General features: G+C 53.7%; 4 protein-coding genes across 4 annotated transcripts; 2 read left to right on the forward strand and 2 right to left on the reverse strand.

Annotated features, from left to right (window-relative positions):
- Positions 1-1,311: 1,311 nt before the first annotated feature.
- Positions 1,312-5,062, reverse strand: NECHADRAFT_95449 (uncharacterized protein; the record flags this gene model as incomplete). The annotated part of the gene is made up of 3 exons (XM_003048849.1): positions 1,312-2,064; positions 2,176-4,539; positions 4,592-5,062. The coding sequence occupies 3 exons, from the start codon at positions 5,060-5,062 to the stop codon at positions 1,312-1,314; spliced, it is 3,588 nt and encodes a 1,195-aa protein (XP_003048895.1).
- A 3,682-nt stretch (positions 5,063-8,744) lies between these two features.
- Positions 8,745-9,607, forward strand: NECHADRAFT_46575 (uncharacterized protein; the record flags this gene model as incomplete). The annotated part of the gene is made up of 4 exons (XM_003048667.1): positions 8,745-8,794; positions 8,926-8,998; positions 9,068-9,087; positions 9,196-9,607. 4 exons carry the CDS (start codon positions 8,745-8,747, stop codon positions 9,605-9,607), a joined length of 555 nt encoding a protein of 184 aa, XP_003048713.1.
- Positions 9,608-12,379: 2,772 nt separating this feature from the next.
- On the reverse strand, positions 12,380-13,524 carry NECHADRAFT_95451 (glycosyltransferase family 17; the record flags this gene model as incomplete). The annotated part of the gene is made up of 2 exons (XM_003048850.1): positions 12,380-13,438; positions 13,498-13,524. 2 exons carry the CDS (start codon positions 13,522-13,524, stop codon positions 12,380-12,382), a joined length of 1,086 nt encoding a protein of 361 aa, XP_003048896.1.
- Positions 13,525-14,620: 1,096 nt separating this feature from the next.
- NECHADRAFT_95452 (uncharacterized protein) lies at positions 14,621-16,026 on the forward strand (the record flags this gene model as incomplete). The annotated part of the gene is made up of 4 exons (XM_003048668.1): positions 14,621-14,660; positions 14,727-14,846; positions 14,896-15,154; positions 15,204-16,026. 4 exons carry the CDS (start codon positions 14,621-14,623, stop codon positions 16,024-16,026), a joined length of 1,242 nt encoding a protein of 413 aa, XP_003048714.1.
- Positions 16,027-16,519: the final 493 nt, after the last annotated feature.

Raw genomic sequence — 16,519 nt, forward strand, 5'->3', positions numbered from 1 at the left:
GACAAAGGCACTACTCTTCCAGTGAAAGTTGAAGTCGAGGTGCACGAGGTTTGAGAGCAGAAGCCCAATGCGTATAGGTCGAGTTGGGGATGGGACCAGCTCAGTTGAGGCCTCTTCTGCTGACTTAAGCAGAAGACTTTTCTCGATGAAGATAAAAGAAAAGGAAAGAGACAGAGAGAGAAGGAGCAGAGATGAGAAGCACGGGATGTTGGAGCGCACTGCTGATTTCACTCGGCCTTGTTGGCGGGAAGGTGCAGCCCGTCCCTCAAAGGCGGTGCCGCGGAAGGAGGTTAAGCTGGTACTTGCACCACCACTGATGAACGGATTTTGCTTGGAAATAAATGAAGATTGACTGAATCAAGGGGGTAGAGAGACTGGTATATATACACTTTAGAACGGCGGTGTGTGCTCGACAACTTGTCACCGCCGATGACTTGGTTGAGGAGCTGTCACTGGAGATACGATACTATACGATGATTCTCTTCAAGGTGATACCAGGGCTTACGGACACTAGAGTGATGAGATGGCAGCCAAGGAGACTCGCAAACAAGGAGAAAAGAAACGCAAATGCAGAAACGTAGGAGCAGCAACGAGCCATTTGATATCCACCTCACCTCATCCACGCAGCCACCCATCGTCCTCTACAAGGTACACCTCCAGGTAAAGTAGCATAGCACAAGACGGCTTGTTACATGCTTCTCCTCCCCAAGACTTCGCAAACCCTCTCTCTTCTCCCTCAACCGCTATTCGCCATCCCGACGGCTGCTTGCAGCTGCCCTACACGCTCCGTGCAACCTCATTTCCCAGAACACAAACCACAAACCTGCCCCCCTTTGACCTCCACGTTTTCTCATGCGCCCGTTTGCTCGTGGCCGACCGAGCTGTGAACGGTTGGTCTTCGGTTCCGTTGTTCTATGCTGTCCCCTGCTTAACATGGCACGGGAGAGTCAGATTTGGTGGCAGAAGAGCGTCATTTTTTCTCGGCTTGATGACTTGTTGGTTTTTGTTTGAAGATGAGACACACGCTGAGTAACTAGGGGGATCTGAGACGAGGTCGACAGCGTATCAATGAGTGCCAACTCTTGGTGCCTCGATATCCCCTAAGCCAACTTCAGAAGGAACTTAGACTCGCACTGAATCATCATCACAAGGAAGACAGAGGCCTCCAGTTTGGTAAATAATCGTGGTATTGACATGCCATGCTGTACAGTCGTAAAACGCACCCCCTTCTATCAACCCCCTGAGGCAAATGTATGGAATAGGTAGCTCCCCAACAAAAAATGATCAAATTAGCATAAAAAACATACACATCTATTTTCCAACCCGAACTCCATCCAACGACATGGGCCTCATCGGCCCCTTGCGAGGCTCGTCGGCGCGGTCCACGCGGTACTTGAGCTTGATGCCCATGGCTGCCAGCTCGACGTCGAGGTACTTGAGAGCACCGGGGACAACAACCTGCGTCGTGTGATCACCACCAACCCAAGAGTTGCCCTGACCGTCCTCCCAGATCTCGCCCTGGATCTCGGTGAGGTCGATGCCCTCGGCGTCGTCCAGCTTGACGGCGCAGTTGCGGCATCGCACGATGCTGGCCGCCTTCTTCTTGCCCGGTGCAAACTGCGACACGGTGGGCTGCACAGAGAGGAACGAACCGCAGCGGCGGCAGATCCACGACTTGGAATAATCCGAACAGTTGAGGAGACGATCCTGGAGCAAAAAGGCCGTTCCGTGAGCCAACAACGCATCACGCTCCATTTCTCCCACACGGATACCACCACCCCTCTTTCGGCCCTTGATGGGCTGGCCTGTTGTCGGCACCACTGGACCAGTGGTTCGCACCTGGTACTTATCGTTGACCATGTGTCGCAGACGCTGGTAGTAGACAACTCCGATGTAGATGTCAGCTGCGAGCTCCTCTCCCGTGATGCCCGAGTACATGGGCTCATTGCCGTGGTAGTTGTACCCGGCCTTCATCAGCTGGTGGCCAAAATAGTCCGCCGCAGTGTTCTCCTCGTCAAACTTGAACGGTGTCGAGTCTTGCGCAAGGCCATGCAGCGCGCCAGCCTTGCCGGCGAGCGATTCCACAAACATGCCTATCGTCATACGGGAAGGGAAAGCGTGGGGGTTAATGATAATGTCCGGTTGGATGCCAGTCTCCGAGAAGGGCAGATCCACCGTTGGCCACTTTTGCGAGGCGACACCCTTCTGTCCGTGTCTGGACGAGAACTTGTCACCGATGATGGGGGATCGGGGAACACGGAACTTGACAGAGATGGTCTGCAGAGGCTCGTTGCCGGTCTCGGCTCCGATCAGGCGGACCTCTTCGACAAAGCCCGTCTCGCCATCCTTGTACTTTTCGTAGTGAGTGATGCCATCCAGGTTCACCAGCTTGCCATTGTAGTCGGGCGTCACCGTGTGCCACGCGCAGATTACATCTCCCTCCTGGATCATGCGGCCCACGTGAGGCAGGCCGTCGTCATCCAGCATTCCCTGGTATGACGCACTCACGTAGCTGTGAGGCGCGAAGCCAAAAGCCTTGGTGACACTCTTGGTGGCCTTTGTTCGCGAGTCATCCTTGAGCGAGATCTTCTTGGTCTTGTAGATGGTACCATGTCCAAAGCCACGCTCATGGGCGCTCTTGTTGAGAATCATGGCGTCGTCCATGTCGTATCCAGTGTACGAGATGACAGCAACAACTGCGTTCATGCCGTTGGGGAAGTTGTCGAAACCATATGTGTTGTGAAGAGGCGCTCGCACGACGGGTGTTTGTCCAGTTTGTATGCGGTATGACTTGTTGTCGGTTCGGTAGCGAAGATTAGTGCTGGGAGTTCCCATGGTTTGCTTACCCATCTGACACTGGTACATGTTTCGAGGCGACTGGTTAAAGTCCGAGAAGGGGGTCATGTTGGCGAGAATCGACAGCATGTTGGTGGGATCAAACTCGACGTGCGTAGACTTTCCAGACTCGACCTCCTGCGGCACCACGGCGATGGACATGTAAGGCTGTTCGTAGGGACCAACCCAATCCTCCTTCTGGAGAGGGAGGTACTTGACGGGTCGCACCATTCTTGCAGGCGTGGACGTCATGTAAATGCCGGGATAGGAACCGCCATGAGACGGGGGAACGTAACCAATCTCCAGTTGCAGAGGCACGCCGTGTGTGCCCTCAACCTTCCAGTATCGGAAACAATCCGCGATTCTGACCGACTCCTTGGGAGTGCAGAAACCAAGAATCTTGCCGTCAAGCATGACCACAACATTCTCCTCGGTCGAGGCTGACGAAACGTCAACGATTCCGAGCTCGGCAGCAAGAGCCGCAATATGGGAGACGTCGACCGAATCGGTCATGATCTTGCACTTGTGCGCAAGATGGTTCAGAAGACCACAGGGCGCACCATCAGGCGTGTGGACAGGACACATGAAGCCCCATGACTCGGGGAGCAGCTTTCGCACAGCAGTTGTCTTGAGCTGGGCAAAGAAGGCACCTCGATGCACCATGCGGAAGTGACTGATGAATCGCAAAAAGTTGAGCTTTTCGGCCACAACTGTGAAACCTGCAGTCTGCTGAAGATCAAGTCCAGATGGACTCTGCATGTTACCCGTGGACAAGAAATACTCTAGGGCATTTCCGAGATTCTCGTTGGCCTTTCGGAAAATGTTATTTGGGAAATCCTTGCGGAAATCTTCAGAAGTAAAGGGAACAGTTGGGTTCCGGCGGAGGTAATCTCGCAGGGATGCGCGGACGTTAACGCTCAGGAACTCATCGAGACGCTCCTTGAGGATTTGACCATACAAGAAACCTCCCAGCAGAATCTCCTGGTTCTGAACAGCATCGGGGTTGTCGACAGCGCACTCGCCAGCGACAAGGGCATAGAGCTTGCGGATCATGAAGAGAAGAAGCTTGAACTTCTCATTGTCCTGCTCCTCCGTCACGTCGACGTTTCCGAGATGGACCAGGACAATTCTTCGGAGGAATTCGGTACCAACGTCGAGGTTGGACATGGTGTCAGGGACTCCAAGCACAACCCGGAACTTTTCACCCAGGTACGCCCTCGTCTCCGACTTGCTGTAAAGGTTGTAGGACTTGTACGTCCGCAAAAGCAACTCGATTCGGTCCGTAAGGAAGGTGTTTTCGGTCGATTTTGATCCAACAGGGCCAACCAGACCCTCAAAGATCTCGCGGTCGTTGGTCTCGACAAGCGCCTTGAGGATCATCATGACCGGAATAAGATACTCGTTCTTGCGCCATGAGAAACGGAAAGTCATGTTTCCATCGTTGAGGTAGTGGAGAACGTTGGTCTGGGACGTCTCGTCGGGTCGAACTGCGCGGAGAATGATACCGTAGGGGGTGTAGCCGGGGCCACGGTTCTGGAAACTAGGTCGGTTGATGGCCATGGGGAAGTTTCTCTTGTTCAATTGCAGCATTCGAATGATCTTTTCAATACCGTTGACGATAAAGTAGCCACCCAGTTCCTCGGACTCTTCTTTTCGCTCAACGAGAAGAGCAGGCGAGTTGCCCTCAAGATGGCATCGGTTGGACTGAGAAAGCATTAACAAGGCGGACTTGGGGCGCAAGACCGGGCAATCAAACCTTGATCATGATGGGGACTTGGCCAAACTCGCGGACGAATTCAATGGGATCGCCACCATTGATGCGATATTCGAGGGTAGCCGAGAGCCTTCCTCGATATGTTACGTGACGCTCTCTGCACTCGGCGGGAAAGATTTGTCGGTTCCGGGCCATCTTGTTAGAAGGCGGAACCTGGGGTTTCTGGAGGAAGACATCCTTGTATCGAATGGTCAAGCGGTTCTTGCCTTGAGGTCCAGCCCGCTCGTCACCGTCAAGAAAGGTCTTGGTGCCAATGTCGGCCAGACCATGCGTGAGCAAGCCGGGCTTGCCATCGTCGCGGAAGAGTCCATTGAAGGACTCAATATGGGGATTGATGGCTAATTGAAGAGCGGGATACGCAGTATGATCCTTGGGAGGGTTTCGGAAGAGGTTCTCTCGGCGGAGAGTGTGGTACTCGTGGTCCCATTCGGTGTTGGTGGCTGAGGGCGCCATGGTGAATCGGTGAAGTCGGATTCAAGGCTTTTGTATGTTTGGGCGTTTGCGACGGTCACTTCGGCCGCTGAGGAGGATAACCTCAGGGATGGAGTGGATGCAGATCAATCGCAATTATCAGCCGCCTGCAAAGTCTTGTCTAACACGAGTAATCGCGAAGAGTGGTAGACATTCGCGATCAGGCGGCTCGCAGAGGAATTGGAGGCTGTCGCAGACAAGCAGAAAAAAAAGGCGACCTAAGAAACGACGGAAAAAAAATTGCCGATAAGCAATCGGAGATAAGATACGTTATCGATTAAGGTGGGGTGAATGTGTAAGCTCGAGCGAATGAGGGGCAGCTCCATCTTGCAGGCCACATGAAGTGTCTCCAAGCAACTCAGTCGTCTATCAAACAACCCGGCTCTAACAGCTTGGGCACTTGTTAGATGAGGCAGTGAAACCATCTGAAGATACCATTCGGATCTTCTCTTAATGTCACACCTCGTCAAGTTGCAGGCTAAGTAAGAGGAGAGTTGGCCTATGTTTCTGCAGGTGTAGCACGACAGGAATAATCCGATAATTTGATAAGAGGAAGAACTCGTCTGATAGCTTGCGGCACAAGGCTCATGATGCGTCGTTCGGGAGAGAAAGAAGCTGTTTCGGATATTAACGAGGCAATGCTGGATGATGACGACGAGTTCATCTGACCATCCAAGTCACGAGGCCTCCAGCGCAAAGGTTGTTGCCGCTTGTGTTGCCTGGAATAGGTAATTCCATCGCTTCGAGAGCATTAGAAGCCTGGAGCTGGTGCCTGGGATGGACATGCAGACCTGTGGCTGACTGGAACTCGGAACCTTCAAGATGGGGGCCGTTTTCCTACATGACCGATCCAGCACCCGGCGCAACCAGCAGGCAGCGGAGGACTCCGTCTTATTGCTCAGAAGCTTGCAGCATGACCCGCAAGATGCGTGCTGGTGCAGGACACAGCAGTAACCTCCTGCGGAGCTCTCTCCAGACAGATCATTGAACGAGACAACAAGGAGATGAGGGGCTTATGCTCATGATGGATGCCAAATGAGAGCTCATTGTTACCCAGCCACCACCTCCATCATGAACAAGGCCGACAGATGCACCCACCACGGAGCCCTAGAAGCTCTAAGCAATGGTTTCCCAACCATGGCTTTGCTCGCGAATCACGAAACATGCTGAGCGTGAGGCACAAAGCCGCCGAGGCTTGATGCTTGCATGGACTGCAGCCCAACCTGCGTTGCCGGTGGTGCACAACTTCATCGCATGCGCCCCTCGTGCACGCTTCCCTTTTCGGATTATTGATGCTGAGCGAGAACAAGAGGCACGGCATCTCGTGAGGAGAGAATCGATGTGGATGCTTGTGTTAGGACTTTCTATACTGGTGTTGCAGGACATCTGACGGTGCCTGGCTTCGGTTAGGCCATTTCGCCTTACCCAGCGGTCTATGCCAATCGGAAAACGGAGTCTCATCGTTGTACCAAGAAGGAAAGCGGACGATGGAAGTCTTTTTTGTTTCTATTTCTAAACATTCGAGCTTCTTCTGTTGTTGTTGTTTTGTCTGACTTGGGGAGGTAGGTCAGGTCGAAACGGCAGGAACCCACTTGATTTGGACAGCCATACCTACCTTACCTTAACTCAAGCCTTATACCCGCAGGTCACGTCTTCCCCCTCTCCATCACTTGTCCTTCTCTCGTTCTTCTCCCTCTTACTACCGAGACCATCTTTGATGCTCACGCCAACCAGATCTTCCACTCGCGCCGTCAGACTCCTTGACTTAGTCATTTCAGATCTACATCGCCGCTGCTGCCTCGCGAAACTGCGCCTCAGGTCTGGTGATTAGATGATCCCGGCGTCATCGCTAGCAGCTTGATAACCTGGACAGTATTCGTCACCATTTACCGCAAGAGTCACTCGTCGTCAGAAGCTTTCTGTGGTCGGCTCGCCATTTAGTTCGCCCAGCTCCTCATTCTGGTGTTCACCCTCTCAAGACTCCTCGCTGTCACTGGCTGGCGACAACGCCCCAGCTACATGTGCACCTGCAACACCACGCTCAGCACATTCAGACACATATTTGACAGGCGCTTTAGGACTGCCACAGCCTCACACACATCTTGGGAACGGCTGATTCGCCAAGGTTCAAGCTGACAGAGCAAAAGGCAAACGGGATACCCGCCCGCCACGCTCAACCCCGAGACACGACCCGCTTAGATCTGGGACTAGATCGTCAAGTCCATCGTTGCCGCCTGGTACTTCACCCATCACCTCGGTTTGTTGCCGGATCCCGCCCAGCCAGGTCTCAAGGTCCCTGCAGCCAACCGCAACTGGGTTCAGCCAGAACTAAAGCAACAAGATCAAACATCCATCTCCACCTGCACTGTTCCGTTTCATTTATCCGCTTCACATTGAGCTCTAGCCGCCTTGCCAGAGACAAGGACCCTTTAAAGAGACAAAAGTCTCTTAGGCGCCCTCAGAAGCCTAGCACTGACGTCGACGCCGCTCTCCAGCCCTGGTCGATCATCGCTCTGCCCTAGCAAGCTCGACCCCGGCCAAGCGAATGAGACGTCGCAGCGTCTAACCCACACTGCTGCCACCTCTGGGCTGGACCAGGTGATTGAAGACTGGAATGTCACAACACCCCGCGACGACTGCAATCCCCAATCAGTACATTTTGCGCACCCGCGCCCAGCTCACCCCTGCTCCGGCTTCTCTTGCTTGACTGCCCTGGGCTCCTTGACCTGGAGCTCTTCTAGCGATTCCCTGCTCCCCGGCTATCGGTAGAACGAGCTGTCAGTGGTGTTTATACATTGAGCTGCGCTGAAACCCACCCAGTCTTTTGACGTCGACATCTATCTTTGCCCGACTCGACCTAGCCGTCTACCTATCTTCCACGACCTCTGTCTCTGTGCTTGTTTGGCGCTGCAACTGCGCTAAAAGCTACGCTACCTGCGCCGCCAGGCACGGGTCGTTCCCACCACTTCCCCATCCCTTGCCCCCCTCAAGGGCCCCAAAGGCTCGTGCCCGTTGGTGGCCTTTGTGGTGGCCTCTGGTGGCCTTTGGGTGCCCTTTTTGGTGCCCGTCCGGCGTCTCTCGACTGTCTCGGCCGTCATCTCGTTCCAGGTGGGGCCCTATTCGTGCCTCCGCCCAGGCGTCACCTGTGCTGTGCCAATCTACTGCTCTGTTCTGCTCCTCCGTCGTTGCACCACGAGCCTCTCCTCCTTCTACCATCCCCATCTCATCGCCGCCCAAGCCCGCCTCCGACTCCAACCCCGACGCCCAGACGCTCGCGCGCACAACTTAGCAGCAGCAGGTGCAGATGTTACTTGTCGTCTGCCACCGTCATACAAGTCGCTTTTCTTCCTGAGCCGCCGTCCCGCTCGTTGTTCATCCTTGCCCTCATCAACCGCGACCCTGCGTCTGAGCGCCAACGCCAACAAGAATTGCCTTTGCCATAAAGCACCCCGCCCGCCACAACCTTGACCGTCCTCTGCGAGATCGAGATATTTTACGTACCTTGGATAAAAACACCCGCCATCCTCGGCGGATTGCATTTTTTCTCCATTCGCCCTGCCGTAATAGCTGGCCTATCCAGCTCTTTGCTCGATCAGCACCCCCGCCTTCACCCGACCGCTTCTGCCGCGACCCGACAAGCGCCTTCGGTGCCCCGATAGTAAACATGGCAGGACTTTTTCAGAGGGTCTACAATTGGTTAATGCGCATGTTTTGGTGAGTAGCCGTGTCCCATGAGCCGCTTGCTGGGCGATATGCTGCCACCTGGCTCTTCTGCCTCGTGCTTTGCTGCCCTGCCTCGGCTCGCCGCGGATCAACTGCGCCGACATACTGACAATGATGCGAAGGGCGATGGAGATGGAGGTGACCATGGTAGGCTTGCAAAATGCTGGCAAGACATCGTTATTGAGGGTCCTCGCTGTAAGTGTCTCCCATATCGTTCCATGCTCTGCCGCTTGACCGCCTCTGGCTGACCCTGGTGATGAATAGGGAGGAGAGTTCACTCTTGAGTAAGCGCATCCCCAAGCTCATGTCATCCCCTTCCTCCTAACCCGGATGGACCGTTCCGTCGATTTCCCATTGGCAGGGACGTAGTGCTAACCTCGGATGCCGCGCAGCTCGATTCCCACCGTCGGATTCAATATGAAAAAGGTGCAACGAGGCCATGTTACGCTGAAATGCTGGGACATTGGTGGCCAGCCTCGGTTTCGCACCATGTGGGAGAGATACTGCCGGGGCGTGAGCGCCATCGTCTTCATCGTGGACATTGCCGATATCGAGTTGATCCCCCAAGCCAAGGAAGAGCTGCACGACCTCATGGGTCGCAGGTCATTGGCCGGCATCCCACTCCTAATCCTAGGGAACAAGTCTGATCTCCCGGACAAGCTCTCGGTGGACGAGTTGATTGACGAACTGGACCTGAAGAGCATACGCGGTCGCGAGGTGTGCTGCTATGGTATCAGTGCGAAAGAAGAGACAAACCTTGACGCCGTAGTCGAGTTTCTAATGAAGTATGCCACCCGTGCATGAAGACGAGATGTCGGCATGGTGGCCGTGACACGCCTGTCTGCGGATGCAGCTCTTATTCCAGTCCGGCCTGGGAGAAGGGAGCGAGCCACTCGGACCTGGGTTCCTGGGTACGGGATGACTATGAGGAAGAAGTCCATGGCTGCCTGCCTCCGGGGCGTCAAGATTGAGGAGAAGAACGAAGGCCGGCGAAGCGAAGGGGTGAACGAACGGTAAACATATATAAACTTCCTCTCTCACGAGCTCATGACTTTTCCAGATATCTGTCAGCCCATGAGCGGTTGTTTCACAATCATGTCGAAGGCTTCTTCGCTGGTTTCTTGTTGTTATTATTCCGGGTATGCAAGACCCTTTTTTTCTTTGTTGATGGAGCATGAGCTGGCATGGGTGAGAAAATTCAGCACTGGCTAGAATGGCGGAGAGGGCATTCTCCGAGGAATACGGGTTCTGTGCACGAGAACTGGCGCTTGCCAGCGGGTGCAGATTTTGCGCCGAGACCATGGCTGGTGTTGTCGTTGGTGCTTCCGGAATTTCTGTTGACGACGACGACGATGATATGATTCTTGGACGTCTTGTTTCTTGGCTGGGACACAAATGTTTGAATAAGTAAGCACGGGCAATGATTTCGGCCACGAGCTTGTATGAGTACTCTTCAAGCGGCCGAGGAAACGGCTGATGACTGAATGATGATGTCGCTATGAAATTGCTTGGTGAGGATTTGGCACAATAACCAGCGGAAGAAGCGTGGGTTGATAGACAGGGAATTGAATGAAGATGCAGCTTCAAGATGTAACCGGAATGTCTGAAGCATTCGCAGATGTTTGCCGTTGGTAAACAGGCCAAGATCCATTGAAATGAAGAGAAATTGGGTCCGACTGGGCCTTCCTGGGGATTTGAACCGGTAAAAACTGTTAGAGTGAGTGAGCCGGATGGCATGGGTCGAGTTCCATGGTCCTGGTGAGGCGGAGGAGGATGGTACAGTCCAGGTGACGATGACAGGGGTGTAAATGTTGGTGTAGACGGATTCCAGACGGGGGAGAGGTTTTTTTGAGCCGTTCAAAGGGACAGGAGCGAAGCTGCGAGGGGAACAGAGAGATCAAGATGAAGAACAAGCATCGAAGCAAGCGACAAGTGAAGTTGAAGGGACGAGAGGGGAGAGAGGAGAGGAGAGGGGGGTTGTTGAGGGAAACTCTGCTCTGGCACTTCTGGGGAGTCTGGGATGGAGGCTACACACGGACCACTTGATGCGTTGGCCAACTCATCGCTGCAGTTGACAAGCGCCGCACGCCGCCTTCTGGCAGGCGACCAGCCAGACACCAGCCAGACAGAAGGGAGGCCAGCAAGAGAGAGGCCCTGCTTGCCCTGCCTGCCCTGCCCTGTCAGTCAATCAATCCGATGATGGATCCCGTCCCCCCGCTCCCTGTTCCGCGCACCCACATACATACCTACATACAGACACACGCGCCCGGCCGAGCGAAACGAACTGGTGTGTCTGGATGCAGCAGTGAGTGCAGTTGCAGGTCGAGGGGAGGGGGGGGGGGGTCAAGTATCGTGGGTGTTTCTGACTGGGTGCTGGTGTTTTCTTGTCCGGCCAAGTGCTTCCGATGGACGGGGCTTGGTTTTCTTTTTTGAGGAGGACTCCATTGGCCTTTGGCTGGGAGTCGTTGTTGAACACAATGGATGTCTTTCAAGTTCTTGATCTGATGTTTCGGTATTAACAGACCCCGAGGGGTTGCACTCGGTCTCTCGTGATCAAACTGCCCTCGGAGGCTCCGATTGAACGGGGACGGCGGTGAACGGACGGAGGCGGAGCGGCAGGGCTGTCGGGACGGGGCGGGGCCTAGGCGAGGGTAACATGACGACGACGAGGAAAAGCAAGTAAAACACGAGACTTGCAAAAGAAAAGAGAGAGAGAGAAAAAAATAATAAGAAAAGAAGAGAAAGAAGGTAATAATGGAAAGGAAAAGGAACACGAGGGGAAAAAAAGGGATAGAAATGCTATTTCCTTAACCCAACCCCTGGGAGATGAGCTGGAATTCACAGTCGACGAGAAAAAGGTGGATTTGGCCTTTTCATTGGAGCGCGGCCGGCGATTGTCAGCGAATCGTACCTCTTGCGCTAGACGGATGGCTTTTTTTTTTTTTTTTACAGGAGATGGGGCCCTTTTTTTTCTCCTCTCTCTCTCTTCCCTGGCGCGGCTGGTTTGCCGAGGAACCCCCTCGTTTCTTTCGATTCATTCTTCGAGCTTCTCATTGGGGGGAAACATTCAGTTGTCTCTGATGGGTGGCCAGTGAGAACCTGAAGATGGGATGTGACTGGCAAACGTGCTGCAATTGGTGTTTCTTCTGGTTAAAACTTGAAGATGCCAAGATAGAGAGGATGCCAAGTTTCAAGAATGACTGGTGAATTGTTCAGGCAGAGAGTCTTGTCGTTGTCATTGCTCACGTGCTGCGGCACATTCCATCCCTTTCTTTACAAGAATACCCTCAGACACGCCGGATCCGGCGAACCCTTAGGGCAAAAGATGCCCGTCTTGGCGGAATGGAGCTTCCCGTTGGCCACGAACCTTTGCGTGGACTCTGTCAGATCATGCCAAGCTCAGGGGGGTGTTTGTTAGTGTATGTATATCGGGACGAACGGGTTGGGACAAATTGCTTGAGAGATGGAAAACCGAGGGTATTATTATATCCTAAAACTCCTGGACGATATAGTATAGACACAACGCGAAACCTTCATCCAAAAACGTACATAACATCATGAGAAACTTTCATCTCATCATGGATAGTCAGTAAACCCCGCCGTCTTACCATCCCTATTCAGCATATACCGAAACCTCTCCTTATCTTCGAGGAGACACCTCGGGAGATCGACATTGTTCTCAATGCGTCGAAACTTGTCCACCTTGCGCCCCCAGAGATCGACACCTTGACGCACGGCGGCGGCGATACGGTCCCGGTTGCGGAACGACTCGTGGTTCATCCACTCGTGTGAGAAGCTTGCCATCTTGTTGAGGAACTGGTCCACGGTTGCGAAGCAGGAGCTGCAGTGCCAGCCCGCGTTGGCTAGTACGCCCTTTTCCAGATCTCGTAGAAAAGGGACACCTGCGTCACCGGTGCGTAGGTTGCCTGGGAGGATGGTGCCGTGCATCCCGCCGTAGTATGTCGCCTGGGGAAAGGGCCACTCGGGACCTTCATGGAGGAACTGGAACGAGTAGTAGTAAAACTTGGAAGCCAGCGTGAGGCGCCGGGGGAAGTTGCACGTGCGAAGGACGAGGAGCGTTGCGGGCCGAGGGATCTCATCGACATCGGCTACGAGGAGCACATCACCGTCGACAGGAGTTTGAGGACCTGAGAGCTTGGGAAAGACCTGCTCAAACATGGCGTTGCGCTGAAGGTCTTCGCGATCCCAATGACGAATCGGCTTAAAGTCTTTCGGGTACTCCAGTTCGTGGTAGATCATCTTGTCGTGGTACGGCTTGAAGCGCTCCCAGTTATTCCGAATAGTGAGGTTCTTGGGACCGCCCTGAAACGTCAACGGCGCTTCAACAATGACAAAGTAGTCGACATGGTCGTAGAGTGTCTTGAGTCGAATCTCAAGAAAGTCAAGCTCCGTGTTGACCATGAAGAGGTCGTAGATCTTGCGGCGGCCGCCAGGGGCATCAGCGCGGGGACGAAACACGGAGTATCCATGCGCGGCGCATAGGCTCTTAGCAGCATCCGAAGCATAGTACTCGTGGTGAGGGCGCGATGAAAAGTCGAGGCGCGGGAGGGTCAGAGAGACGCTTATGTCGGCGTCTGTGATGCGGTGGACATGTGAGCGGTCCAAGAGGGGTTGCTTTGCGAGAAGCCATACAAGACAAATGAAGGGTATCAAGAATAAGAAGCCAGATGGACGATAGAAAGCAGCCATGATGGCAACATTTGCCTGTAGCAGAAACGAGTGACGGTAAGAAAGAGAGAGTAAGTTTTTCGTATCAGTCCATCATGCGCTCGAGGAGAAGAAAGGCGCAGCGCATAAGCAAGGATCCTACGGAAGAAGATCGTAACCTTCTACAGTCAGCACCTAGTCAGGCACACAACAATGCTTTATACGAATGGTGCTCACTAGGGGCGGCCGCCGCCTCTTTGCTTGCAAAAAGGTGTGCATGTGGCACTGCAGGTTTGATGAGCTTGTCCGACGGCCATTGGCTGGAGATTACGGCTTGGTTCCTGGACGGACAAAAAGACGCCTGCAATTTAAAGGAGTCGACGCCTTTTTTAATTTCCTCACTCACAATGTCGAGTCTTGTGCCAGTTTTTGGGTCGGTAGATAAGTGCCGTTGCTGGTGGGTATATTCGTATACGGGGTGCTTGGCAAGAGAACAGGCCATCTCTTGCGGGGAGAGGGATTATGTCCCATGGATGCTAATCCTGTTGGATTTTGTTTCAAGATTCACAGCCTCATTGCGCCAGAGACAGTGGCGTAGCTGACATTTGGACTCGAGTTGTAGGGCTGAGTCGAATTGGAGAATGCATGTCTCATAACAACCCGCCAAGCCCGCTGAATTGGCTAAGCCAAGGGTATTTAAACCCCTGCTTTTGTTTACGCTGGCTTGGATTGGCCCCTCCGTAGAATAGATACGGAGTTCCGTGCCGTGAGTCCTGTATGATCTTGAAACGTTTTCAACAAGGGGGCCGGCTAACTCTCCCGAGAGCTGACGGGGGTAAATAGCGCTTACCAGCTATGGCATACACACAGCTGAACAAACGGTTGTGAATAACCTCATCGAGGACATTGAGGAGCATACAGTAACCAAGCACGGCATCAATCGTTATCGCGCCTTCTACAGGCGCGCCCTTTGACATGCACAATTGCGGGGGATCCCCCCGTTGCCGGAGCCGAGATGGGGTGGGTATCGGCTCTATCGACGGCTGCCAACGGCCAAGACGACTCGGTGTTCCCCTCAAAATCTCCGTGTCCGGAGGTACCTAGTGTAGTCATTCTCCGCGGTGCGTTATCCGACACGTTAAACTCATCATGCGGCCTTCATCTCGACTCGTTTCATCTTGTCTTTCTCGTTATAACGCATCCTCATCGACGATACGATTCTCGGCAATTACCTCCAACTTGACCCGCTCTGTAGCATCCCCGCATCGTTTCTTTGCCTCATCTTCAGTAGCCATGGGAGACTCATTTGCAACTTCGGAAAAGACACACAATGCCTGGATTGGCGCAAAAGGCCCAGCTGCCTTTGACCTGCGAAGTACACACCATTCATCTCATGTTTTCAGGTTCCCATTGACACCCGATAGGTGATGTGGTGACGACTCCCACTCCAGCTATGCTGCAGGCTATCCAGTCATGCTCTCTCCTCGACGATGTCTTTCAGGAGGACCCTGCTACGAATGATCTCGAGGCATATATTGCTGGACGAACTGGCAAGGAAGCTGGTCTGTTTGTACTCTCGGGAACCATGGGCAACCAACTCGCCTTGAGATCACTCCTCACGCAGCCTCCTCACTCTGTGATTTGCGACTACCGTGCTCACATCTTTACCTCTGAGGCCGGCGGGTTCGTACTTCCCGAGACTCACCTGGACTTGTTGATTGACAATTGATAGCACATCGGCTCTCACAGGCGCTCAGATTCAGCCCATCGTGCCTAAGAATGGAAAGTACATGACTCTTGAGGAGATCATGGCCAACGCTGTGCTGGATGACGACGTCCACGGCTGCCCTACACGAGTTATCAGCCTCGAAAACACCCTCCACGGCATGGTTATCCCCCTCAGCGAGGTGAAGCGCATCTCCGAGTTTGCTAAGGAGCACGGTATCAAACTGCACTTGGATGGTGCTCGTCTTTGGGAGGCTGTCGTCTCTGGGGCTGGGTCCTTGCCCGAGTATTGCTCCTACTTTGACACTGTTACTCTTTGCCTGTCCAAAGGTCTCGGTGCACCTGTTGGAAGTGTCCTTGTGGGCTCCAAGGCCACGATTAAGCACGCCCGATGGACTCGCAAGTCTATCGGTGGTGGTCTTCGTCAGTCTGGCGTCGTGACTTCAGCTGGTCGTGTAGCCGTTGAGCAGACATTTGGCGCATCTCCTAACGGCGAAGATGGACCCCTCAAGGCCTCTCACGAGACAGCCCGCAAGGTCGACGCTCTCTGGGCAAGCCTGGGCGGCAAAGTCGAGGAACCAACTGAGACCAACATGGTGTGGCTAGACCTCAAGGCCGTCGGTTGCAGCGAGAAGCGATTCATCGAAATCGGCAAGGAGGAGGGACTCAAGTTCATGTGCAACCGACTAGTAACTCACTATCAGGTTGCCCAGAACGAGGAAGAGGTGCTGAAGCGATTGAGGGCGGTGTTTGATAAGGTTCTCGCTGAGAAGGAGGATCTGAGTTCGAAGCCGCAGGTTGGAAAGGGGAGCGTTTATGTACCCCAATAGTCGTATTCTAGTTTATAGAGGGAATAGGCGAGACTGTACATTGAGTCGGCTACTCAAAGTAGCCGACTTGACCTTGAAGAGACAGAAGCATACATGTGGATGAACTTGGCCTTGCCTGTGATCGGCCGTGTGCGCCGGTTGAGGAGGCTTGTCAGGTACCCCAACCCAGACTGGGGTGGCTCACCCTCAGGGCTTAGCGCCGCCGGGCGGAGTAAATCCCCATCCCTACCTCTACCTAACTGTCTCGGTACTGAGGTGGTCGGGCTATCATCCAACCTCTGTCATCTCATCAAATGGTCGTATTACCTTTCTTATTCTGTCGTCGCTGATCCTCTTGCTTCCTCCTTTGGTTTTTCGATTCTTTACTCTGGAAAGGGCTCGGTTCGGCAACATGGAGACGCCACGTGCTGTACTGCTCCCTGAAGGCGTGGAAGACAACGACGAAAGTTTGGTCGAGTTCGTCATGAAAGAAGTTTGCTCCCCTCGAAATGAT

Source organism: Fusarium vanettenii (genome assembly GCF_000151355.1).
Source record: "Fusarium vanettenii 77-13-4 chromosome 8 genomic scaffold NECHAsca_10_chr8_2_0, whole genome shotgun sequence".
In the NCBI taxonomy this organism is placed as follows: Eukaryota; Fungi; Ascomycota; class Sordariomycetes; order Hypocreales; family Nectriaceae; genus Fusarium; species Fusarium vanettenii.